The 28,000-nt window shown below is 38.4% G+C and overlaps 1 protein-coding gene across 5 annotated transcripts; it reads right to left on the reverse strand.

The window, feature by feature from the left end:
- On the reverse strand, positions 1 to 27,736 carry LOC115426305 (ras-GEF domain-containing family member 1B-A). 5 transcript variants are annotated; one of them, XM_030144339.1, is made up of 14 exons: positions 27,521 to 27,736; positions 21,301 to 21,480; positions 21,031 to 21,153; positions 20,751 to 20,888; positions 18,328 to 18,543; positions 18,007 to 18,081; positions 15,598 to 15,693; positions 15,052 to 15,154; positions 11,611 to 11,690; positions 9,553 to 9,648; positions 5,103 to 5,198; positions 3,851 to 3,974; positions 1,770 to 1,842; positions 1 to 900 (listed from the first exon to the last, which is right to left on the reverse strand). In XM_030144339.1, exons 2-14 carry the CDS (start codon positions 21,472 to 21,474, stop codon positions 876 to 878), a joined length of 1,419 nt encoding a protein of 472 aa, XP_030000199.1. In that variant the 5' UTR covers positions 21,475 to 21,480; positions 27,521 to 27,736; the 3' UTR covers positions 1 to 875. The 5 variants fall into 5 exon arrangements, with proteins under 5 accessions (XP_030000199.1, XP_030000200.1, XP_030000195.1 ...); XM_030144340.1 differs by having other exon boundaries at positions 15,598 to 15,684; positions 18,328 to 18,546; XM_030144335.1 differs by having other exon boundaries at positions 18,328 to 18,546.
- Between the last annotated feature and the right edge of the window lie 264 nt (positions 27,737 to 28,000).

The following is a 28,000-nucleotide window of genomic DNA, read 5'->3' on the forward strand; positions in this document are numbered from 1 at the left end:
TTATAAACCCAATTTGTTCTGAATTCAACTAATAGTTTTGCTGCTAAAGTGTTAAACAAACAAACAAAGAAACAAACTGAACCAAAAACAATACCCCTGACCTCCCCTTTGGGGGGGGGGGGGTAGTGACAGCTTCATCATTTCAACAGGAGTGTTGAGGTTGGAGTTCTTTATGAAGTTAATAAGGAACCAGAGGGACCAGAGAAACCACAAGGACCAGAGGAACCAGACGAACCACAAGGACTGGAGGAACCAGAGGGACCAGAGAAACCACAAGGACCAGAGGAACCAGACGAACCACAAGGACTGGAGGAACCAGAGGAACCACAAGGACCAGAGGAACCAGAGGGACCAGAGGAACCAGAGGAACTGGAGGAACCAGAGGGACCAGAGGAACTAGAGGAACCAGAAAGACCAGAGGAACTAGAGGGACCACAAGGACCAGAGGAACCAAAGGAACCAGAGGAACCAAAGGAACCAGAGGAACCAAAGGAAACAGAGGGACCAGAGGAACTAGAGGAACCAGAAAGACCAGAGGAACTAGAGGGACCACAAGGACCAGAGGAACCAAAGGAAACAGAGGAACCAGAGGGACCAGAAGCACCAGAGGGTTTGTGTTCTGTTAACCAACCAGCAGCTGACTGATGGCTTCAGTTTAAAAATGTATTAAATGGTTTTGTAGGAAAATCTGACATTTTTCTTTTAAAAAATACAAAAATATCTGTTCTGAAATATACAGCACCAAGACCAGGAAGGTCAGGAAAAGACAGAGAAATGTGAGTGAAGGAACTCCAGAAGTCCTCCTCAGTAAAGCACAGATGATTATTTCTCCTCAAACTTGGGATTCTTCAGTTCGTACAAGAGCATCAGCTGGTTTACGCTGGAGTTAGAAGAGTGGATCTGTGGAGACAGACCAGAGGAAAACCTGTAAATACCACAGAACAGATCCAGAAAACACTCAGATCCTCTCACAAATGCATCTGACACCAAAACCTTAAAGAACCTTCAAAACACACTGCAAATAATGTAGAACAAAAACACTATCTGAGGTAGAAACCAGAGTAAACGGACGTCATTCTGTATTTTAGAAGCAGTTTGTCTGACACAATAAAGCTGGATTAAACTCCACCAAAGTTCTAGATCCACAACAAATATGAATAAAAAAAACATTCATGTTCTGGTGTAACTGAGAGCTGGTTTGGGATGAACTGGACAGAAGAGTGAAAGCAAAGACACCTACAAGTGCAACACATTTATGGGAACTTCTGCAACACAGTTGGGAAGAACTTTCTGAAGAATATTTGATTTCCATTGTCGGAAGAATGGCACAAGTGTGTTCAACTGTTGTATCTGCCAAAGGTGGACACTGTGATGAGTCCAACATTTGGAATACATTTTGGTTTCTAAATTGATTCCATGATTTCTTTTTTAACTTCAATTGTTTATTTGTTTTATGCTTTAATTTCAGAGTACACTAAGACTTAAACTGCATCATTTTCAATGACATTCTGGAAAAATTGGGGTGTCCTAAAACTTTTGACTGGTAGTGTACATGGATACAGAAATCCTTCAAGGCAACACAAATGAATACACAAAGTAAACAATAACAAAAAGGATGTAATGAACGCTCATTTATTCAATAACATACAGGTCGGTATCAGTATGTGACCCACATCCTTCTGGATCTGTGGGGTCAAAGGTGACAGGCACGATAGAAGGGACCCCCCCTAAACCCCCCCCGGGATGTGAGTTGAAGGGTTCGTACAAACCTCAGAGTCCTCCATCTGTCCTTCTCCATGTTGTTCTCAGGACCTTCACTGTCATATGATGCCAGATACAAATCTACAAAAAGAAAAGCAGGAAAAATGAGAATGCAATTTACACACACACACAAACACACACACACAAATATGTACAAGAGCTGAAATGATTAAGTGACTCAAGCTGATTAAAAACAATTAACTGATTACACATTTCCTTAATTTCTCTACTGTTTCACACGGACGCTCATTGTGACGCAAATGAGGCCAGGACCAACACAAACAACAAACAACAGAAGAGACGAGGACAAAAAGGCAGAAAATGTCTATATGTTGACTATCACTTACCCTTTTAAACTTTGAAGCTTTAACACAAACATTATAATCTAAGTCTGTATTCTTTTATCCAATTATTATTTTTAGCAGTTATTAATCCAAGTAATACTCCTGGTATTGTGACATCACTATTTATGTGTGAAAGATTTTTATCCTGTTTTAATGACAAAATCTCTACGGGTCAGGGTTAGGGTCTGTCTGACTGTGTCGTCCAGTGTCATTTGTTGCTCTCTCTCTCTTTCTCTCTCTCTCTCTCTTTTCTTTCTGTCCTCTTTTCACTCACTCCAAGAACAATTCTGTTGGATATTTTTGTTTGGACTGTAAATGATCCCACTGTCCCCTTGGGCTTGTTCTTGGAGGTTTGTTGGGTTTTTCTCAGGACAATATTTTTTTAAAATGCTGTGCTCTGAGTTTGTCAAGTGCTTTGAGATAAATCTGTACCATGATTAGTGCTTTATAAATAAAACTGAACTGAATGAAAATTGACTAATTTCTTCATTCTGAGTTCATTCATTCATTTTCTGAGCCCGCTTTATCCTCACTAGGGTCATGGGGGTCGCTTGGAGCCTATCTCAGCTACTTATGGGCGAAGGCGGGGTACACCCTGGACATGTGACCAGTTCGTCACAGGTCTGACATATAGAGACAAACAGTCACTCTCACCATTTACACATATGGGCAATTTAGATTAACTGATTAACCTATCAGCGCATGTGTTTGGATGGTGGGAGGAGCCAGAGTACCCAGAGAGAACCCACATGGCAAGGTTATAATAGTTTTAGATTTTTCATTATAGTTTAGTTTTATTTAGTTTTGACTTTTTTTTCCCTCTAATTCAGTTAGTTTTAATTAGTTTTTAGAGCAGGTTTGCTAGTTTTTATTAGTTTTTGTTATTTTCTAAATGCTTAGTTTTAGTTTAGTTTTAGTTTCTTTATATCTTTTATCTTCTTCAACCGTCGTATTCAAATAAATCCCAGACAGGACTCTGCTGCTTTCTCCCAACTTTAGTCTCCACGTTTCCAGGTAGAGTGGGGACCAGAAGACAACTAAACGATGGGTGACGAAAAGTGACGGACCGTTAAATATCATATGGTGCCAGCAGCTAAAATCGCTTGAGGGAAATAAATCGATTTTATATCAATCCGACATTGACAAAGATGAGAACGAAGGGAATTTTATCCGGAATTTTTATACGTTTTAGTTAGTTTTGTAAGCACACAATACAATTATAGTCAGTTATCGTTTTTTTTCTTGTAATTATAGTTTTATTTATTTCAGTTAACGAAAATGTTATTACAATTCTAGTTTTCGTCATTTCGTTAATGATAATAACCTTGCCACGTGGAGAACATGCAAACTCTACACACAAAGGTCCCACCCCCATCAACTGGTGTCAGAACTGAACCCAGGACCTTCTTGCTGTGAGGTACGAGTGCTAACCACTGCACCACCGTTTTGCCCTCTGAGATAATAAATGTATTAATTTGCTTAGGAAAGATTATATCGACAAAACAAAAACTAAAAGACATTTCGCACCAAGCCCAGATTTGGGTGTAAAACTTTACATGAAAAGACTGATTTCATAGTTTCTTACGAACGCTTGCACATCAGTCAGTACGTGTTTAGCATTAACTCACCTCTGACCTCTGGCACAACATTGAGAATAATTCAGAAACCAAAGGGTGCCATGTCAACAGTTACAGTAAATCAGTAAATGCCTGATTCCTTCATCCTTCATTCACCGCTCTACCTACCATCCTCAGTGAACACCGGCGCCGTCAGGACGTACTGAAGGATCCTACGATCCTTCTCAAATGGACACTCAACTTTTTTCCAGGTCATGAACTCACTCACTTGTTTGGCGAGTTCCCAGAATTTCTGAAACCAAAGAAAATAAGACGATATAAGTCATTTTTATTCTGTACCAACATTAGGTATGACATGTGACAGAATGGAAGTGAGATACTATAAAGACTGCAGATGTGAGTCTGAGATGGAATTAGTGAAACTCTGCTTCAACAGACAAACTCTACAACACAGGTGTCAAACATGCGGCCCTGGGGCCAAATCCGGCCCGCCAAAGGGTCCAATCTGGCCAGTGGGATGAATTTGTGTAAAGCAAAAATTACACAGAAGATATTAACAATCAATGGTGTTAAAACCATTTTAGTTCAGGTTCCACATACAGACACATACAGTCCAATTAGATTTCAAGTGGGTCAGAACCAGTAAAATATTATCATAATAACCTATAAATAATGACAACCCCAAATTTTCTCTTTGATTTTTTGGAGTAAAAAAGTAAAATTACATGAAAATGTTTACATTACCAAACTGCGCTTTTACAAAAAATGTGAATAACCCGAACAAATATGAACAAACGAAACTGTCCTAAGAAAAGTAAATGCAATTTTACCAATATTCTGCCTGTTAATAAATGTTTTGTGCGATTGTAATGTAAGTTGTAATGTACATGTGTAAATGATGAACTGATAAACAGTGCCATAATACTGTTAAAATTGCACTTGTTTTCTTAAGACAATTCAAGTTGTTCATGTTATTAGATTTTTAAGGAAACTTTGTAGAAGTAAACCTGATCATAATATAATTTTACTTTTTTCACTGTTATCATGTTACTGGTGCGGCCCACTTGAGATCAAATTGGGCTGAATGTGGCCCCTGAACTAAGATGAGTTTGACACCCCTGCTCTACAATATAATGTGCATCAGTGAATCCCAGGACAGAACGAACCCTTAAATAGTGGTTCAGAGGAACTGGACCACAGGCCACATAAAACACTGATAGTTTCATTTTCCACAGATACAACTATAAACTTCACACGTTTCAATGTGGATTCATCTGTTTGTGAATTCAAATAAAAAGTAACAAATGAAGTGTCATGTTGTCTGAATAGAACCATCAGAGTTTCCATAACAACATCTTATACTATGTGTTTTTTTTCCTTTTCTATCTTGGATTTTTTTTTTTTTTACAGTTCAGTTTACCTTGAAGTTGACGTGTCCATTCTGCAGCCTGTTGACACAGCCCTGGTTCAGGAAGTAGATGTCTTTTATGAGTAAGCTGAAGAAGGGGATGACGATCTGTGAGACAACAGAAAAAAATGGAATAGAACTGAGAAAATATAAAAGACCCAAACAGAGTTCACCCACTTCTCTGCTGACCTCTGACCTCTGGTGGAGCATCCACCCCAGGCCTGAGGAAAAGCTGGTGCTGCCTTGTGTCAGTCCACTGTGGACGTCCACAGTGGACGACAGAAAAACTGAGCCCTAAAGCATAAAGGATCACCTGAAATATCCACATCCCACTGCCTCAATAGGACACAGACCCCTCACATCCACAGCCTCCAGGTGGCGCTACAGACCAGTCAAATTACACACCACCAGTCCAAGGTTCTAATAGTTTTGGATTTTTCATTATAGTTTAGTTTTATTTAGTTTAGACTTTTTTTCTCTAATTCAGTTAGTTTTAATTAGTTTTTAGAGCAGGTTTGCTAGTTTTTATTAGTTTTTGTTATTTTCCAAATGCTTAGTTTTAGTTTAGTTTTAGTTTCTTTATATCTTTTCTCTTCTTCTCCGTCGTATTCAAATAAATCCCAGACAGGACTCTGCTGCTTTCTCCCAACTTTAGTCTCCATGTTTCCAGGTAGAGTGGGGACCAGAAGACAACTGGAAACCACAAGTGACCACAAGTGACGGACCGCTAAATATCATATGGTGCCAGCAGCTAAAATTGCTTGAGGGAAATAAATTGATTTGGTATATTCTGACGTTGACAAAGATGAAAACGAAGGGAATTTTATCCATAATTTTTATACGTTTTAGTTAGTTTTGTAAACACACAACACAATTTCAGTTAGTTATCATTTTTTTCTTTTAATTATAGTTTTTATTTATTTCAGTTAACGAAAATGTTTTTACAATTCTAATTTTCGTCATTTCATTAGTTTTCGTCAGCGATAATAACCTTGCACCAGACTCACAAAGACTCCTCTGGGCCTAACCCTAACCCTAACAACCACCTAAGAAGGACTAACAACTTGTCCTTTATTCCAGAACCAGTAGCAACAACCACAAAAAGTACAAAAGCAAAAATATATTATTAAAATATCTACACTACAAACAAAAAGTTAAGGATATTTTTAATTTTGGGGCAATTTTTTTCACTAGAGATTCTTGCATAGCGCTTTTTACATTTTTGTGTGTGAATGGAATTGAAACACATTTTTTTAAATGACCAGACATAGTTTTATTTACAAATGGCAAAAATGACCAAAAAATGGAAAAAAAAAAGAGATATCCTTAACTTTTTGTTTGTATTGTATGTAGAAATTACAACAACAACAACAACAACAGTATAAAAGTATAAAATTATCTACTGATATAATCAACACCAAACCAGTCCAATGACATCTATAAACAACCTGTCAGGTCAGTCTTCAACACATTTGGATCCAACTGACTAACTTATACCAACTGAACATGGAACGAACATACAACTGTGTGTTGATTCTGGTGTCATGTGGTGTCATGTGTGGTGTCATGATAAGTGTCCGTGTGAAACACAACAGTGGAACCAATGTTTAACAGCAGAGAAATTAAGGAAACGACACTTCTATTCAGGAAAACTGGAGTGGATTGGTCTGAGGCAGCCTAATTATTGTCAAAGTCATTATTGAAGGTAAATGAATGAATGACTGAATGAATGAATGAATTTATTTTTGGTTTTACATCAATCATTGTACTCAGTACATCAATTGTAATTAACATAAAAACCAAAAAAGGAATAGGCTAGAAGCAAAAGCTTATTTTTTGCCTATCCTTTTCAACTAATACACTGCTTACGTCAACTTACATGTGTACAGCATTGAGCATTTACACCATAATAACAAAAAAAAAAAAAGTCAACAACAAAAACACATCTACCATTTCAATTCAATATTTCTGAATAATTTAAACCTAAAGTACTCCTTTTTTTTTTTTTTAAACTTCGCCAAAGGAGTGGATAACTTTAATGCATCATAAGGTCCATTCCATAATTTCACACCCACACTCCCAATTCATTTAGACTTCACATCTGCCCCCACTCTAATCCACTCACACATATCAAAATCTCTGAAATTCAAATTACTCTCTCTTAATTGCAAGAAACCACACCTGAACTTTGCAACAATACTATTTTCATCCTTCATGTTCCCTATACCTATTTAGAAACAATTCTTTATACCTCTTTTTAAATACATTTATCTTTATACTTTCCTTTATCTCCTGTTCTAGATTGTTCCACAAAGTCACTCCACAGCGTGTTATGCACATACTTTTCATTGTTGTTCTTGGATGTGTCTGTGTTCATAACTCCATGAGTCGTATGTAAATCAACTGAAAAAGTGGAGATGGCACCGTGTGAGCAGCTGCAAGTGATGGCAGTTCCACTATACAGACTATATGTTTATAGTCTGCATAGTTTTTTTATTACTATTATCATTTTGTATTTTATATTGTTTGTTTTTTGTACTATCTTTATGCATGTACACTTTTTTCTTGCACTTTATTCTGTTTCTGCCTAGACCTTATAACCCCCACCCCACCCCACCTGACCCTCAAGCACAGACGTCACAGCAGTAAGAACATACCAGACTTCTTGGGAACTTTCCATTTCATGACCCTGACCTTTTGTCCGAGTGGGATCTCTCCTCAAAAACCAACAGTATGTTCTGTTCCATAAAATACACACACACACACACACACACACACACACACACAAATATGCCAACACTTTAAGGAGGGTTCAGGCGGGAACATCCAGACGCAGCAGAGAACACTATGTGATCTGGAACACGTCCTTGTTTATTTCCTCTGCTTTCATGTATGCTTTTCACTGCATGTTTGAGGAGGAGGAAACCAACACCCTCTTCACACTGAACTTCAGATACCCTGTTACACAACCTCTGCAAAGCCCACATGACTTGGCTCTTGATGGAAACATAATCAACAGTAATGAGTTCAGAGAGGAAGAGCCACATGCATCAGTAAACACGTTGTTTACTGAAGCTGGAAACTGGTCAGAAAAGTTAAACTCACACCTAACCATAACCCAGACTAACCTAAAGGCCAACGTTATCATCTCTGACATACTGGTCAAGACTCCATAAACTCTGTTATTCACTTGATGTAAATACTGCACAACGTCATAAATGTCAACCAAAGTTAACATGTTTTAAACTTGTAACTTTTGTGTTTATGCTGCTATAAAACACTCACAGCCTGATCACAATCAAGGTGTACAAGTATATTTGTATCAGTTATTAATCAGTATTGCAAAAAGATCCCCCCAAAACCATTCCCAAAATGTTTCTTTGGCCACCTTATTACTAGATCTTGCAATCCTCCAAATTTGAAGAAAATCAGATAAAAACTGATATATCATTTTTGTTGAACAGCTGTTTGATTATCAATTCTTATTTTCAGTATTAAGACAATCAACCATTTTGTTCTGAAAACCCTTCTTTTACAGCCCTTTAATTGTAATAATAGAATGGGAACCTGTTATTTCAGTATTATTATGACTAAATATGCACAACTAGACAGATTTTGGTCTGCTCCCTGGCTTCAGAAAATTTGGTAACAATGTGTCAAACGGATGTTTACGTCAAACTGCATGTTTTCAATGGTGCGTTGTTCACCAAAATTCATGTAGTATCCGTACACCAATATCCTTCCATCAATAATATGGTGTATATGCCTTATAGATATATTGTTATAACTTGTTCACAAATGTTTATTTCCTCCTGTACCAGGAAGACTTAGTTACAGATCTAACACAGATGCCACCATGTGGTAAGCCAGATTTCCATTCCAGTCTTGTAGAGTCCGTACACCAAGTAGTGTCTGTACACCATATTCAGAATATGTGGGTCTAATTTTATTGTTTCTGTCAATATATGGAATTTTTCAGCACACATGCTTTGGACACGACATCTATGCAATAAACAATGCATGATAATCCTGAGTGCTGAAACATTTGTATATCTTTGTAGGCATTAAATATGGAGGCTATTAGGCTGGCGTGTCCGTGCACCCAATAATTTCTGATTTGACAGGGGTACAAGCCTGTGAAATTTTTAGTAGACACCATAATACAAAAATATTTTGGGACTTTAAAAGAGAACTATCAGACAAATAAAATGGCCTGTCTGATTTTTTGATAGAGCATTATTATTTTTTATCTACATGTGCACCCTTTCTGGTACCCTGGATTGTGATCAGGCCGTCATCACCAACCTTGAAAAATGACGTCAAATTGGACTGGGACTGATTTGACCCTTACACCAAACCTGTTAATCTAGGCCAATTCTAAATCTAAATATAGTCTCTATGTTTTTACTACTCAGAAAAATATTATCACACATTACATAATATATTACAGTGCAGGTCTTACTTTCTCTCTGTTGCTGTTGGCGGTGATCGACCTCTGTGTTGCTCCTTTCAGTGCTGTTCTGTAGTTGTAGAAGTTGTTTGAAGGATCCATCTGGTGCTATAAAGACAAAAAAGGGGAAAAAAAACCCCACTAAATTAGAAAAATCACTTATATATTGGTTTGCACTAAAGCAGCACACCCTTAAAAGAACATATGCCTTCTTTAATAAAAACCCAACATAGACTTTTGGCCTAAACCAGGAGTGTCAAACTCATTTTCTTTCAGGGGCCACGTTCAGCCCAATTTTATCTCCAGTGGGCTGGACCAGTCAAATAATATCATAATAGCCTATAAATAATGACAACTCCAAATTTTTTATATGCAAAAAATCTCATTAAATTATGAAAACATTTACATTTTACAAACTAACCAAACAAAAAAGATGTGAATAACCTGAGAAAAAAAAACAAAAATTGAAAAGAACCTGCAACAGAGTCTTTGAACCTTTTGGATCTAACAGTGAGTCTTAGACTGACTCACTGTAATCACACACTTATGGAAGCATCCGTTAAATTCTCTCCAAATGTTAATTTTTATAAGATTTTCCAACAAATGTCCATTTCACTCATTACACTTTACTGAGAGAAGCACTAAGAACACACATCTACAACTAGCGATGGGAATCGATAAGAATTTAATGATTCTGATTCCATTATCGATTTTGCTTATCGATCTGATTCCTTATTGATTCTCATTGGGTGAGGGAATAAAAGAGAACAAACGGGTGTGTTTGCATTAACTGTCCTTTATATTTCCATCTCTGCAAAGAAAATATACCATATACAGCATGTACAAATAATAATAACAGATGACGGCAGGCCAGGTTGGGGGGGGTTGCAGTGAAAGTGAAACTTAATAATTCCTCTATTGCTGCATGTCCACTACGTGGAACCGGTTTGACTCAGCTCAGGTCGACTTCCGTTGTTGTGCACCTCATTTTCTTTTCCCTATCTTCGGAAACTTGTATTTGAGGGGGTACAATGTTTGCTGCCCGCACCAGAACCAGAACTGGGCCCGGATGACGGCCCGGCGTTCACTCTGCCACTAGATTCACAAGCGCCGCTAAGTATGTGATATTCCTGTAAATGAATCACATGCTGTGGACAAATGTTTGAGCAGATTGGAGGGATTCCACCCTTTTGAAGACATGGAAACTTTGCAACTGTTACCAGTGGACCTGGTGTCGTCTGTTTAGACCGTTTCTGCCTCACCGCCATGTTGGCTACATCCTGACCAAAACAATGCAGCAAATGTGTGACGTCATCACGCATGTGCAACAAAGGCGGAATCGATAAGCAGAATCGTTAAGCAGGCAGGCAAACGATTCCAAGGAATTGAGCTACTGGGTTCTCGATTCCCATCCCTACCTACAACAGTTATTCATTATTTTTACAAACAGAAACACTAATATAAAGTCTCAGATAAACATGGATAAAACTACTCAAAAATGAGAGAATGTCGAAAAGTGAAGATGTTTGAGTTTATTTTTGTTTCTGATATATGTATTATTGTTATGAAAGGGACTGAGTTTATTGTGATGTGTAATGTTGTGAAATGGGTAGAGTCTATTTTTGATGTGTGTGGCATTTTTGTGTTTGTGTTTGTATGTAGGATTTGGTGAGTTATTTATGGATCTGACATGGGAATTCAGGGTAGATAGGAGGATGGGGTAAAAGGGGCAGGAGTATATAAGCTAAACTTCATCCCACTCCTTTTCAAATATGTTTTCTTTTCTTTTTTTTTACATTAAATTTTCTTGTTGTTTTGGTTTTAATGTTATATTTGAAATAAAATAAACAATCAATCAGTGTTAAGTAGAAAAACCCGTTATTTTTCTTAGAATTGAAAACATTTGAAATGCATTCTTTTTAACATTTACCAGGTGACTCGAAACCCACTGGGGGGATTCAGGTTCATTTTTCTGGATTTTCTAACTGATGGGAGATGTTAAAGGTGTTACATCCACAAATCCTGAAATCAGCAGAACAGCATCAGTTTTTACAGATTTCACAAACTTACTTCTAAGATGTCGTACTTGGCCATCTTGACTTTGCTCCAGGTCTTCTTGAGTCGAGACACAGGACTCATGTTCATGCCAGCTGTGAGATGGACACATAAAGTACACAATGAGAGTGGAACCAGACCAAACAGGGACATGTCTTCATTCAGACACTGCCCAACCCCCTTCACCAAGAGTCTGTTCTTTATGAGGTTTGTACTGATGCAGTGAAGCAGAAGGACACAGGAACAATGCACTTCACACATGCTTCAGTTCTCTGCTTCCATATGTTCACCCTGTTCAGGCAGCAGAACCACCACAGATCACAACCACGAATACAAGTATAAAACTCAACATAAACTACACTCATTCTCTTCCCAAATTTTTCAAGAGACACTTTGATTGAAATCAGCCCCATGGTGGTGTCATATAAAACCCAAACTGTAACCAAGGCGATGTGTGACTGACAGAAGAGTCCTGCTGGTTAAATAGACGGCTAAAATTGACTTAGGGGGTCAAATGAGTGGCCATTTTTGTTTAAAAAAAAAAAAAAAAAGTTGTAAGAAATGCATAGAACTGTGTTGAAATAATGCTAACACATTTGTGCACAGACTACTGATATTATTTGACAGTGGAAGCTATATTTTCAGAAATATTGGATTTTGAATAGCACGTGTATGTGAAAACTTTTGCTGGTGGACGGACGTGACATTACCCATGATGCTCTGATCAGTACCAGTACTTTATTAGTAATAAACTTATAGACTTACTATTGCTAATTCTCCTCTTATTCATAAATGTTAGTATTGTGGATCTAAAACAATAACAGCTGACACAAAAACACAAAATGTGACAGTGGACGGATGTGACATGGTTGTTACAGATCCCATCATACTGATGCTCGGCAGCCATGTCACCGTTTCCACAAATGATCCCTGTGCAAAAACTAGGATCAGAATTATTTATTGTATAGTTTATCATCATACTAAAGAGTAAATAACAATATAGAATTGTTATTTCTGTATAAAAATGCTTATTATTAGAAAACTGTTGATTTAAAAAGTGACGTGTGACATTCTTAATGTATGTATTGGTGTAACATAAGCAGGATGGATCAGCACCATACTCCATATTGAACCTGTAAAAATAAAACATGTGATATGTAGGAGAGAATCTTGTAAGAAAAACTGGGGAATCTAAAAGAATAGAATATTTGTTTTTCAGGTAAATTCAGTTAAAATATAACTTGGCCATTTGTGACATGAAAATATAGCATTAAATGTGATGAAATTGGACATTTTTAACCTGAAAACATAGTTCATACGACCATCAACATGTTGCAACAGAAGTGAAATCCTGTAAATTTGCATAACTTGCATTTACCAACACAAAGTTCCTTTGGGGATTCACTTAGATTGATTTCTTATGCACAAAGACAGAAATAAGACCTCTAAGCAAATTTTAGCCGTAGATTTATTTACTCACAAAGACTCCTGTGACTTTAGGGACAGCTGCCCCCCCAATCAGTATGAGTAAACCAGTATCAGTCAGTGAGACAGATTGAGTTAAAGTACGTGTTGGCGTTGTTTGTTCAGTCGTAACCTTTCCACTCCACCACTGTCCTAGAGACGTGACCCAGTACTGGGTGATAATATGTCATCTTATTAGGAGTGTAGCGGTGTACTCGATTGTACCAAAGTGTTTCGGTTCGGGGCCTTCAATACAACACAGAGGTGTACCGAATGAATACATGTAGCCGATGTGAAGAACGCAAACACTCACCTTAAAGCTGCGTACGACTTTCGTCACCAATTTTTCACCAACTCTGTAAAACCCCAGTCATAGCCTAAGAATCTTTCCGTGATTACGCACCTGAATCTCTTCCCTCATGGTGAACAATTTCGAGGTGTACTCCACCATAAACAATCCATTCGTTTACAAACAGAGCCGGTAGGTCACTTGGGCATTTTTGGAAATTTGTTGCAATGTGCATTGTGGTAGCGGAGCTCTGCGCAGCTGCAGTAGCAACAGCCAATGAAGCCGTTTCTGTGTTTGTTGCGCTGCGGTCATAATGCGGCTGCATGGAACTCCACTTCCCACAATGCACGTCTGTACCGTTACACTCCTACATCTTAGACTGGTGTCTGCTGCACAGGGTCAGTGACCAGTCCATCTCAGTGCGCAGACATATGCCCACAAGACATATGCCCACAACCTTAATGAAAAAAGAGACAAATGCCCACAACTTTATTTCATAATATTTTATTAGCAACAAAAGTAACAAAATTATATACATTGTTAGGGGTTACGGGTTACGGGTTATGGGTTAGGGTTAGGGTTAGGGGTTAAGGGTTAAGGGTTAGGGGTTAAGAATTATGGGTTAGGGTTAAGGGTTAGGGGTTAGTATTTGCATGCTTCATATAGTTCCCCCATTGGAATAATGCCATACTACAAAGTGAGGGCATTTGTCTCTTTTTTCATTAAGGTTGTGGGCATTTGTCATGTGGGCATTTGTCATGGAATCGTCCATCTCAGCCCAGGTAATGGGACAGCTGATCACAAACATCCAAACAGCTGCACATGTGATAATCAAGTACTTAATGACAGGTTTAGGGTGGACCCAGTACCAATGAAGAAACAACTAATGCCATAAGAACACTTCATAATGGAAAGACACCAGTCCCACTAGAGTTTTTTTTTTTTTTTTTTACAAAAATCTCTGCTCAGCTGGTCCCGCTTTTACAGAATATTTGTAATTAATCTTCTAAGTCAACCATATAGACCTCATCCATTTGTCCTTTTCTGAAAAAGAATAAAGTTCCAACTTGCTCAGAATCCTACAGCCGAACATCACCGTCATTGCCATTAGAAATGTATCATTTATTGTAATCTTTCAAGTACCCAAAATGCTTTGGGACTGTATTTGTTTGTTTGTACAACTACATGAATCTTGGGTCATCTCCAGGGAACAGTGTGAGTGTTTTCCTTCTCTGAGGGCAATGACATGCATGGGCTATTCCAGTGCCTCATGATGTCATTAGACTGAAGTGCATTATATAAGATGGAAATGAACTGGGAAGTCACAAGATGTTACAGCTGCAGTGGGAAGTTTCCACTGTACAAATTTGTGTCTGAACAACAAATTGCATTTTCTATGCTGACTGAATTTACTGCTCATCTAAAGAAAAAACTCTCTGTTTAAAAGTGGAACACACAGGGAAGAAGTGAAGTTAAGACGGGTTCAACTGAGGCTGCCTTTTAAAAATATGATCTCCATTGAGGGATTGAAGTTATCTTTTACTTTTGACATTTACTCATTAATCAGTGACATTTTAGGCTTAATCAGATAGAGTTTAAGGCGAATCCTACAGTTCCATGTGAGTGTCAGATGGTTTCTAATCCAGCAAGATTACCACAAAATGACAAAATGCATATTGTACCAAAAACAAGTAACAACTCACAAATGATGGCCATGAGGGAATTGAAGTTGCCGATGTTGAAGCATTCACGTGCCACGTCGATGAAGAATTCAATGACGCGTACCCGTTGTTTCTTCTTCACAGACTGTGGACAAAATTGAAAACATTTACTACTGCTCAACACCACTGGATAAGAAAAGGGTTTAGTAGAAAATGGTTATTATCATAATTACCATGATCAAGACAGCTGATAAAATATACTTTAACCAAATTCCTGAGATGCTTCATTCACGTTATTTGTGGATCTTTGTGTTCATATATATAATTTTTTTAAGTGTTCTTTAACCTTATTCCTGATATGTATTCTTGGATTCATTGTTGGGGTTTTCTTTGATTCAAGTATTTATTTGAATTTATGTCAAAATAGAAATTGCACTTTATTTTTGTATGTATTTTTGTTGTTTTGAATATTACAGTGTTGTGGCATGTGGCTTGGCCCACCTCAATAAATGGACCTTTGACTCATTGAAAAATTTCTTTATGGTCCCATAAGATTTGTATTTGAGTGTCCCTGATCTATAGACTCACCATGCAGATCTCTGTCGCCACCAGATAACTCAGTCTGTTGAACCATTCAACGTAGGCCTCCAGGGTGTTGGTCCTCTGATGAACCCTGACGCAACTCTACAACACAGAAAAACACAAGATGTTCTAGGCAGCTGTCATGCAAACCACATGAAATTAAGCTCTTTAGCAGATCAACAGTTCTATTCATTGACTTGAATCAATTGAAAAAATTATCCTATTACAATTTTCCTGAATCAAAGCTTCATTTCCTTATTTTTACTAAACATTAATTGGCTTTGTTTCAGTTGGATGTTTGTTCCATGTTCAGTTGGTTTAAGTTGGATCCAAATGTGTTGAAAACTGACCTGACAGATTGTTTATAGATGTCATTGGAGTTGTTTGTCTGTCTAATAAAGGACAGAAGTTTTGTCATTTTCAAATCTGTTTCATATTTTTACTGATTCAAATAATCATTAAATCAAATCGAAGAAAATAATCAATAAATTTGTATTTTTTATTGCAAAAACCATCAGTAGCTGCAGCTCTGCTCCTTAATGAGTATGAAACTTCAGTCTTGTTTATATGGCAGTCTTGTACATGCTGTGTTGCTCTTTTCTTGTCATTATGCAGGATTCTCCTTTGTGTATTCCTCTTGATCCAATTCCACACATTCCTTTGGATTTCCACTACATTTCTTCATATGGTGTGTCCGGCCGGTGTAGATTTTACACAGTTATTCCTGTCTTTCCCAAGGGGGTTTGTTGGAATACGAGGCCTATCCTGACTTACAAAGGCGGCCTTAGCCCCACCCCTTTATTTACAACAATGACTGTAACGGCCTTGCAGCCAAATGCCAGACACACAATCACAAACTAATCCTTTAGGAGATGAACACACCCATCTAATCCACTCCACACACTAGGATGATCTAAAGAAACCGTCACAAATCTGTGTGTGTGTGTGTGTGTGTGTGTGTGTGTGTGTGTGTGTGTGTGTGTGTGTGTGAGGGTGTGTGTGTGTTCCTACAGTCTACAATATCACTTGCCCTCACTCTGACCTGTCTCGAGGCCAGTCAGTGTTATGTAAACTTAGCAACTAGACTGACTGACATAAAACACATCAGATGGACACAAATCACATCTCACACACTGCAGCTAACCCTAAAGATGACTGCATGACCTTGGGATATGCTTCTATTACTGGGGATTTGTTTCTGGACAAAAAAAACCCCACTATATTTTGCAAAATATTAAAATCCCAGAGAGAGAGAGACTGGATAGCTCAGTACCGAAGGTCAGGGGTTTGAATCCTGCCAGGAGTGAAATGATACAATGAATGATAGAGTCATCGCCTCTTGCTGGGTGAAGGGGTGGGGCTTCATCGCCCCTGCCCAGGGACCCTTGCCCTGCATAGATGGATCTCATAGTGGCTCCATGGTTGTGGTTCTGGCTCTGGCCTTGGTGGTTCAGCTAGTACTCCTGCCTCATGGCAGAGATGCTACTGAGCACACAGGTTGTACTTGATACAAGACTAGTGCAGTGATTGGTTTATTTTTCCTTCTTGCTTTAATCTCAAAATGGAGGACTACATATCCAACATCATTTGACAATTAAATTTTGACCTTAAATTAAATATGTGTCACATATCTATGTGTAAATAATGCTGATACGAGATATGAAACATAACCTGTTAACTATTGCCGATCAAATGGTGAATCGGATACTGTTATATCCAGTTTTATTTTAAATTTTCCTGTTGGTTCCTGTCAGTCCACCTGAGCCTTAACGTCAGAGTCTATGTAACCAGGCCCTTAGGGTTTAGGGTTAGGGGGTTAGAGTTTGTGTGTCCTAAATGTGTCCTGTAAACCTGGAACAGGTTTACAGGACACATTTAGATCCTTGTATGGAGACATTTGGTCTTGGTTTTGGTTTGATTCAGTTTTCTATTGTTTCAATAAACCTTAGTTTATCGGTTAATTGTGGTTGTGTGTCCATCATTATGTTCTATGTTTTGGGTTCATATATTTAGCTCCGCCAAGGAGGTTATGTTTTTGCCAGCGTTGGTTTGTCTGTCTGTCTGTCCGTGTGCAAGATAACTCAAAAAGTTATGGATGGATTTGGATGAAAATTTCAGGAAATATTGATACTGGCACAAGGAACAAATGATTCAATTTTGGTGGTGATCGGGGGGGGGGGCATTGATCTGCCTTGGTGCCAGTCTGCGCTCTCCAAGTGCTTTTCTAGTTGTAGATGTGACTCAGCGGACATGAACTTCACATCACTGATAGACACACAATGAGAACAGGAATTTAATATTGTGCATTATTTCTTTCCTATTACTTTTTCTTTTACTCGCCGGGAGCAACTGTAACACACAATTATTTCCTCTGGGAATAAAGTATTCTGGATCTAAAAATTATGCAAATGTTACCGTATCATTGTCCAGAGGGTCCATTTGGACGAAGGCCTGGACAAATTCTTCCGGTCCAATGTAACCCAGTCTCTCCTGAAAAGAAAAAAAAAACAATCACAAACTAACAATGATTTAATAAATGATTCTGGGCCATGTGGATTAAAGCTGGTTTATGTATAGAGTTGTTTTGATCAATAATCATTGTCATCTGTAATTGGGGGAGTGTCCCTAACAAAGAAAAATGATAATGGATACATAATCTTTCCAAAGACGTGTCAGATGTACGATCAAAAACAGGACCATGGATCTAAATTAGTACAATTTCTGAATTTTTCTCACCAGTTCTATGTGCGTGAGCTGCTGGGCGACAGTGAAGGGGTCACTACAGATGGACAACAGGTCTTTGTGGATTGTCACTTGGGGTTTGACCTTCACAGCTGTTAGCTGCTCTGCTGCTGTGGCATTGATCTTGGAAAGCGCCTCCTCATACTGGCTGAGCACCGTCAACCTCCTGAGCAGACCCTGACTCATCTGGACCACCGCTTTCCTGTAAACCTGCTGGTGGGAAGAGTCAATGCAGGAGAAAGAGAAGGTTTGTTTTACTGTGAAACTACTGACAAAACTAAGCACAAGTATAGCAACTGAGCTACAGCATTGGTGTAATAACCTTAAAGACATGAGTATGATTACAATGGGCTGAGGCACTAACACACTGCCCTGAGGCATCTCTACAGTACCTCCAACAAGGACAGATCTAATGGTTGAGGAAAATCACTAACCTAAAAACATTTCTGTGACAAAAACACATAGGAGAATTGCATGTAGACTACACGTAGGTGGAATTTATTGTAAGAGGATGCAAGCCCACAGTACAAAACAACCCTCAAGATATGACACATCCATGATTTATTCACTCAGACACTGTCCCTTTGGTCTGTACTGTTACTCATTATGTTACACAACAGTCTTCCTGCCAGTTCCATAAAAGCAGAAGAGCAGAGGAAAGGGGCTGTTAGTTCTGTGACAAGGTTAAGAGGCTGTCGTGGTTAGGATTAGGTTAGGGGTTAGGGTCGGCATCAGGGTTAGGTTAGGAGTTAGGGTCAGGGTTAGGGTTAGGGTTAGGGTTTTTGCCTTTCTCTCAATATTTGATTTATTTTTTTAACAGATTTTTAAAAAGTTTCTGAAAAGATTGAAAGTTAAAACTCCAAATGAATCTCTGGGTAGGCGGGGTATCAGTGAGAAGGAGGGGCAATGTGTTGTGTGAGTGGGCGGGGGTATTAGCAAGCTCCTCCTACATTTTCACTTGTTTCAAAACTTTTCAAAAATTAAAAATAAGTAATTAAATTTGAAAAAACTAGCACATGCCAACAATGTCCTGTTCTCTATCTCTGCACTGAGCTAAATGTCTTCAAACTCCACGTCTCTCTGTTACAACATTTTGCACAAACTAAAACTAGCACTTTTTACAGTCACCACTAGTTAAAACAGTTTGCCTACCATTAATACCAAACTGGAACACCCAGGGGCGTAGAACTGTGTAGGAACGCCAGGGACATGTTCCTACCAGTATCCAGCCACTAGTCTATCTGTAGTGTTTAGTCAATGATTATGGCACACAAAGGATTAACAGTCAGTCTCTGCTTGAAGTCCTGCCTCTAACGTAGATATCACTCTCCGATTGACTCTTTGGTTTTGCTAACGCACACGTGATATGGTGTCCCTGCTGTCACTCCATCTACTTGTAAACAGAACCTGCTAGTTGGACCGCTAACGCAAGTTGTCAGTATGTTTGGCATTTGTTCTGCCTGGGTCATGTCAGTTAAACGGATTTGAATATCAGTGATGTCATTTACATGTACATTTGTACATGTGTCTGTTTGCGAGTGTGTGCGCCCCTGCATGTGTGCTCAGTAATTAGGATGTAAAGGACGTCAAAGAAAAGAAAACTGGACAGAAGACACTTCTTTAGGAGTCAAAGTGTAAGTTACTTCAAGGGTACAGAACTGTAGAGGCTCAACACAGATATTGAATAAAAGACACTATTTAATACCACACAGACACACTTTTTAAAAGTTATTTTACTTATTATTTTCATGTATTTCTATGGAAGAGCAACTGGTTCAAAAACACAAAGACAGTTTGTGGGGAAAATACAATAGAACCTCAGATTCTAAATGTGATTCTAGATGTGATTTTATCCATATTTTTGGGGAATAAATTACATGTAATAATAGAAAGTAAAAGCCTTTTTTGCTCAGGCAATAACTGTACCATCAAACTGTATGATCACTGTATCCAGAATCTGTTCATATGTCATGCATCAGCATATTTATGTCAGGAGACAGACAGTAGAGAGGGAGGAGGAGGTAGAGGAGGAGAGGCTGGAAATTCACAGGTGAGGTTAAATAATAATGGATATGTTAATCATGAGAATAACTTTGCAGAATGCATTAAATTCTTGTATTCTCTTTAAATATTCAGATATACATTATAAACATGTCAATTACTGAATTTTTTTTTCTGACTATGATTGTTTGTTTGTTTGATCAGCTCTACATGACATGGAATTATGATTGCAAATGCAAAAAAAACATCAACTTTCAGGAGTGCTGCCTTGGAGCACTTTAGTGTCCCCACCAATGTCCAAATCAAGCCTACTCCCTTGGGAATACCTACATGTGACCAAACTGGTTTGACAAAAACAGTACCAAAAAAACAAAACCAAAAGAAGGGACCCATTGTTGTACAGTGTGAGCGCTGACCTGGTCTCCGTTGGCCAGTCGCTGAGTCAGCTGTTTCAGACTACACATCATCCTCTCATCTTTGAAGTCGTAAGGGAACGTTTCTGTCCACTCTGTCAGCAGCTGCACCATTCTGGGAGCAAGATTCCTGACTTGTGTCTAAAAATGTTAATTAAACATATATTATTACAATACTGAATCATGGATTGTTCAGATATTTAGCTGTAATAGAGCAAATAATAAATACAATTAAAACTGTGGGTTTGCAAAACAGAGATGGAAGATCTTTTAGCTCTCCAACCTCATCTGTGTGGGCATCACTGAGTCGCTGCTGCTCCATGCACAGGTAACACACTCTGGACATGAGTTCATATGGATGGATGAACAGACGAGAACTGAGCAGGAAGGTGAATATATATGTCCTCTGAAGGGGAAACAGATGTATTAGAACAAAAGCAGAACCAATTCAACCTTGAATAGAAGGACGACTAAAAAGCAGAAGACCTTGTGAGTCTCCACATACCACCGCTTCTCAAACAGAACGAAAAGAATCTAAATAAAAGACACTCACATCTGGAAAATATTCGACAGTAGGGACCAAGTGCTGGATGAGGGCCTCCAGGGACCCAGACACCAGGTTGTTGTCCTGATAACAGAGGCCTGCACGGCTGTCCTCTGTGGTCTGGTATGAGTTCTGGTACCCACTGGGTCCCAGCTGCTCTGTGAACGGTGGCGTTTGAGGCATGTTGTCCTGAAAGTGGAGAAGAAAAAACACAGGAACAATGAGTACTGAGGCCTTTTCCACTGCAGGAACTTTGAGCATTATCCACAACTGTGAAAAACCCTGGTGCATTTCCACCTAAATTACCCAGGTCCATATTGGACCAGTTTATATCAGACTGGTCTATATTGGACCAGTCTATATGGGACCAATTTGTATCGTAAACAGTTTATATCGGACTAGTGTATATCAGACCAGTCTATATTGGACTAGTTTATATCAGACTGGTCGATATTGGACCAGTTTATATCAGACCTGTCTATATCAGACCAGTCTATATCAGACCAGTTTATATCAGACCAGTCTTTATTGAATCAGTTTATATCAGACCAGTCTACATCAGACCAGTTTATATTGTAACTAGTTTATATCAGACCAGTCTATATCGGACCAGTTTATATCAGACCAGTCTATATTGGACCAGTTTATATCGGAACAGTCTATATCGGACCAGTTTATATCAGACCAGTCTACATCAGACCAGTTTATATCGTAACCAGTTTATATTGGACCAGTTTATATCAGACCAGTCTATATCAGAATCAGCTAAAAAAGTAACATCTGGATTTAGTAAAACAAATCGTTCAGACCGTCCTTTAATGATTACTGCTGGGACTAATATGTTTGTGCTGACATCCAGTGGTTTAACTCCAGCTGATGCCGTCACTAGTTTTTCATTTCTTCAACAACCATCACTTCTCCAGGGGGTGGACCAAGTGATTACCCATCCCACCTAGTCTATACTGTATACTGTATAGGCCTGGGGGGGGGGGGGGGGTTGTGATCTGGGGCAATTGGCAATATAATGTTCTCAAAAAATTAGGTCAACTGACTTCCTGAATAATCAGGTTTTCCCATCAACCCAGTTTTTCCTCCCAGATGGTGGGGGCGTGTACCAAGATGACAATGACACCACTTTTACAGAGCGTTATCTCCATGGAGAATCTATGAGCTGTGCAAGAGAAGACTACACACACACACACACACACACACACACACCATCATCAATACAAGATCTTGGAGAAAAATCGGAAATTAATCAGCGGAAATCGGCAGAAATTAATATTGTTTACTGTGATATTCCATAAGTTTTGCATCGCCTAAACAGTGCCATGGTGAATGAATACCATTATTCCATATCCATTATTATTAGCTAAACGTGGTCTAACGCAAGACTGTGCATGAGGCACTTTTTGGCCAAGTAGTGAAGGTTAAAGGTTTTAACCCTTGGGAGTAGGGATGTAACGATATGAAAATTTCATATCGCAGTTATTGTGACCAAAATTATCACGGTTATCATTATAATCGCGGTATTATTGAAATTGTGCTCAAAATGTTCAAAAAGTACTTATACACACACTGAAATAATTTAACCAAGATGTATTAATTAAATAAATAAATAAATAAATAAATAAAATAATCAGCACAATGCACTTTGTGTTGGCAGAAACATTCAAGTATTAACCCCTTCGTGGTCTGACCCTATTTTGTCCGTTTTTCAGTCCTTTTGATTTTGCCTTTTTATACTATATAAACAAATGTTTACTATACCCATGGTTGGTATCTTTTTTTTCAGCACGACTTCATTTATATCATCTGTCTATTTTTTTTTTTTTCACTTAGTATCAACATAAAAGGCCAGAAAACACAAAAAATATATAAAATCCAATTTGAAAAATTTATATACTTTATTGCATAAATAATACACAGATGCTTCACGAATCTTTTCAAAGACTTTAAAAGTGCATATTGGTTCCAAATATTAGGTATATAAAATCAAAATTGTAATAAATTAAAACTATTCTCAAATATTTGACATAAAAGCAGATCTTTACATAGGCGTTTTTTCCCCTAAAAGTGTGGTAATCAAACATGGTTATCATGATAATTAGAATTTAAATGGTAATAGTAACCGTTGGCAATTTTACCGCCGTTTATCGTTACTTCGGTAATCGTTACATCCCTACTTGGGAGTCTGACTATACTTTGGTTGTTTCCGAACACTTTTGATTTCACCTTTTTATTTCTCATTAAAAAACTGTTTACCTTGACTTGTCTGATTTAACATTTTTTCAGCACAACCTCCCCTGTGACTTTACAGTTATTGTTTTCAATTGACATGTTGTATTAACATACTGAACCAAAAAAAAAAAAAAAAACACAAAAAAAGTGAAATCTGAGTCCAAAAAAGTTAGATTCTTTAGTGTTTTTCCACCAAAAACATGTTGAATGAACCATTTTATAACATAGACTGAACATATAAATCAAAAACTTTGAAAAAATTATTATAAATTTGGCAAATAAAATTATGTGTAACTATTTATTTGAAGATGCAGGTGCTTTTTAGTAAAAATATATATAACTATTTACAAAACAATCTGGTGTCACAATAAAATGAACAAACATGTTCAATGAACCATTTTTGCAACATACAGAAAACTATATAAAACCATAACGAACAACAGTCAGGTGTTCCAACACGACACACCTCTGATTGGTTGATGTAGTTGACTTTAACGACTTATAATCCTGTTGTTACCGTCTCTATCTGCACCAAACATGACAATAATATTGGCGTAAATCCTGTTTTTATTGTGTATCATTAGTCTGGTTTTACTCGTCCTTTCAACACTATTGCTTCATAGTTTACTTTAACATCTGCACTTTTAAAATGAAGACTCACTGAGGCTCTGTCTGCTCATATGTCGTCTTAAATGGGTTTGTGGTTTGGACATGATGGTGTGTTCAGGGACTCCATATGGTTACTCCTCAGTAAGTGCGTTCATGAACTCCTCAGTCTTAGATGTAAAACTGAATTTGTTCCTCACTAAGATACAAGTACCAGTCCATGCTGTGTTCTATCCCAGTGGACCACTCTCCTGACCTCTACCCAGGGGTTCAAGGTTCAAGGTTCAAGGTTTAAGGTTCAAAGTTACTTTATTTGTACCCAGGGGTAGATTTGTTTTGCAGTCGAGGTGATTGCTTTGGCATTACAGCAAGACCTATACTGAACATGTTAGACAGGTACTTGATCGAGCTTACAGACAGGACAAAAAGAGCTCAGAGTTCCACCATTCATCAGTATAGCAGCATGGATGAGTAAAAGAAATAAATAAGATCAAATAAATAAAAACAAGATGCAATAAAACACAATAAAAACCCAAAGAAGATTAAAACAGTCTGGGATAAAAACCAGGATAAGAACAAAATTTTAAAATTTGAAGTCACAATAATAATAAATAGAGCAAAGAAATAGGATAAATAACTAAAATAAGCTAATAAAGTGTAATGTCACTATTTCTTCTTGAGCTCAGTGACAGTGACAGGAACAAAGCTGTTTTTATAAACACTGTGTCCTGCACCTTTGGACTAAGAACCTCCGTCCAGAGGAAAGGAGCTGAAATTCACCTGGTAAAGGATGGAAGTCATTAAGAACTGATGAAACCATCCTCTGGACCTGTTTAGTGTACAGGGAGGCAGGACACAAGAGGGGCGGACTGGCCACTGGGAGTACCAGGAGTTTTCCCAGTGGGCCACTGGGTCAGTGGGCCGATTCGGCCGGTGACAGGACAAAAAACAAACTGCTGTTGCCAATACCTAGACAAGGTTGTGACCAGCGGCCCACACCAAAGGTGAGTACTGGCACAGTTAGGCTGGCCTTTAATCTGGTTTCCAGTGTTTTATGGGCTAGTTCCACCAGTGACAGTCCAGATCACTGTGGTCTGTGTGGGTGTGTCACAGCCCCTCTCACTTGGCGTTTGGGCTGTCTCTGCCAATTGCAGCCATCAGTTGGGTACATATTATTATGTGTATTATTATTGTTTTGTGTATTATTTATTATTGTGTGACTTATTCATCTTATAAATACTAACATTAAAAATATTAAACATTTGTTATAACCCAGACCTTAGGTGCAAGGATGTGTCCTTTCAATAATGTGTACATGCATAAATGCAAAGGTTTTCCACAGACATAATTATGTTTTGGTCGAATATTATGGCTTTTGGGAGAACGTGGTGTTCTGTTCACATCTGTTAGAATTACACGTGTACAGCTGAGGGTTTGTGTGTCAAACATACACTGTCATTATTTTGTTGTGGGCTGATTTGTGTGACATAAACTTAAATAATATCAATGTTTTATGGGACATGACATTTTTTTCAGCTGACCACTGCCACCCCATCCACACCCCCTGGAGAGTGGGCCACTTCCCCGTCCAGCCCTGCCTCTACCTAACCCTTCCATGGCAGACCCAGTCCTGTTCCTGTGTGCAGCTGAGGCACATCTGTGCAGTAACCTGCTGTCTAATCAGCATGTCGATATGACACACCAGTGTGGTGGATGCATTATCTCAGCAAAGGATGAGTGCTCACTAACACAGATTTAGACAGATTTGTGAACAGTATTTGAGAGAAATAGGCCTTTTGTGAACGTAGAAAAAGTCTTAGATCTTTGAGTTCAGCTCATGAAACATGGGAGCAAAAACAAATGTTGCTTTTGTATTTTTGTTCAGTGTAACTGATAGCTGTACACGTAAGAAATCACAGTGGTTCCATAAACTCTACATTTTACTCATCCTAACACTCACAGTACTTAGCATTAGCATTAGCATTAGCACACATTAGTATCAGTGGGCTGCCACTGAAGGGGCTCAGGGACCAACTCCAGACCTTCATCACCACCGTATCCTGGATTATTCATGTCCACGTATAAACATGAAGCCTAAAGTCCTGTACATTTTCAGTTTTACAAACTAAAAGAGTATTTTGTCACATTGTTTTATTGTTAAACTGTAGTTCTGAAAAAGCTGGTGATCCATAATGGGAATCCTTTATTATACTGGTCTGATCTAGACTGGTTTATACTACAGAATAAACATAATAAAACTGAGAAGTCAATGTAGAGGAATCCATGGAGAATAGGCCAGTCAGGATTACCTTCACTGATCTCTCACTGTCTCAGATAAGAGACCCCAATCCTCTTAAACAGAAGACTGCAGGGTTTAAAAATAGTTCACCGTAGATTCAGACGACAAAACCCTTCATATTCAGGCACTCAAGAGGGTGAAATTTAGGAAAGATGACATGAAAGCGACAGCTATGACGAGCACCCCAGGGTTAGGGTTAGAGTTAGGGTCAGGTTAACCCCAGGGTCAGAGTTAGGGTTCGGGTTAGGTTAAACCTAGGGTTCGGGTTAGATTAACCTTAACCCTAACCCTGTCACTTGTCACTACTGGAATGGTGCATTTTCTTCATCAGAAACTCAAGTTGAGACAATTTAAAGTCAAGTTTGGAGAAATGGGAATTCACTACAAATGTTGCATTAGTGTGCTCTCCTCTCAGTGAAAAAAAAATGTCGTTATCAGCAATTTGGAGAGAGCGAAAAAAAATGTATGAATCAACTCGAATGAATTAAAAACATTATTCAATTATAATGTAATTTTTTTTAACAATTATATACATATATTAAACTATATATATTATCTACAATATTTTGCAATGATGTAATTATATAAAAGATCATCAACAAGGTAAAAACAATTACAATATTAAGAAAAGAAATAAATACACCACTGTAAAAGCAGGAACAATTCCTAAGGTAAAAACTCTACCTATCCAGTCAAAGAATCAATAACAAAAATCATTGATAGTTGCAGTTCAGGATGTTTGGGTCAAACCTCAGAACAGTGTTAAAGCAGACTCACCTCAGTCCAGTTCACAGTGTTAAAGCAGACTCACCTCAGTCCAGTTCACAGTGTTAAAGCACACTGACCTCAGTCCAGTTCACAGTGTTAAAGCACACTGACCTCAGTCTAGTTCACAGTGTTAAAGCAGACTCACCTCAGTCTAGTTCACAGTGTTAAAGCACACTCACCTCAGTCCAGTTCACAGTGTTAAAGCACACTCACCTCAGTCCAGTTCACAGTGTTAAAGCACACTGACCTCAGTCTAGTTCACAGTGTTAAAGCACACTCACCTCAGTCCAGTTCACAGTGTTAAAGCACACTGACCTCAGTCCACGGATCCAGATGGAAAACCTTCTCCTGTCTCTGAACTGTGTCCAGTCAGCCCAGATGGGTTAAAGTGAATCCAGTCCGTCCCTTGGACCCGGTCCAAGGCTCATGGTTCAGCTTTACAGGAACAACAGTTCAAAGACACCGTGGATTCTCTCAGTAAAACTCTGAACTGCTGAATATGCTTGTGTGATCTGCATCAGCTCCAGTCTCCTCTGCTGTCTGAGCTCTGGAGCGTCTGGGAGTTTAGTAAGGAAAGATGCATCAGCCAATCAGAGCACAGAACGGCCCCGCCCACAAGCATAAGCTCCTCCTCCTCCTTCTGTTGACCACAGATCAGCTGCAGCAGGTTTACAGACTTGAACTGGGGCACTCACAGTTTTTGCCTTATTATTCTGACATTATGTGAGATGTAATTACATAATTACAGCCACTGATACTGTTCAAATATTACAGAAATCCCTAATGTGTATTGTT

The sequence above is a fragment of the Sphaeramia orbicularis genome, chromosome 9 (genome assembly GCF_902148855.1).
Source record: "Sphaeramia orbicularis chromosome 9, fSphaOr1.1, whole genome shotgun sequence".
Lineage (NCBI taxonomy): Eukaryota > Metazoa > Chordata > Actinopteri > Kurtiformes > Apogonidae > Sphaeramia > Sphaeramia orbicularis.

What these genes read in the sequence shown, in the direction of transcription:
- LOC115426305 (XM_030144335.1), bottom strand. Translation starts at nt 21,474, where the DNA reads ATGCCTCAAACGCCACCGTTCACAGAGCAGCTGGGACCCAGTGGGTAC. An exon ending in GACTGGCCAACGGAGACCAG is followed by an intron (nt 18,547 to 20,750) that starts GTCAGCGCTCAC and finishes TCTTCCCACCAG; the next exon opens with CAGGTTTACAGGAAAGCGGT. An exon ending in GCCGGTGTTCACTGAGGATG is followed by an intron (nt 1,843 to 3,850) that starts GTAGGTAGAGCG and finishes TTCTTTTTGTAG; the next exon opens with ATTTGTATCTGGCATCATAT.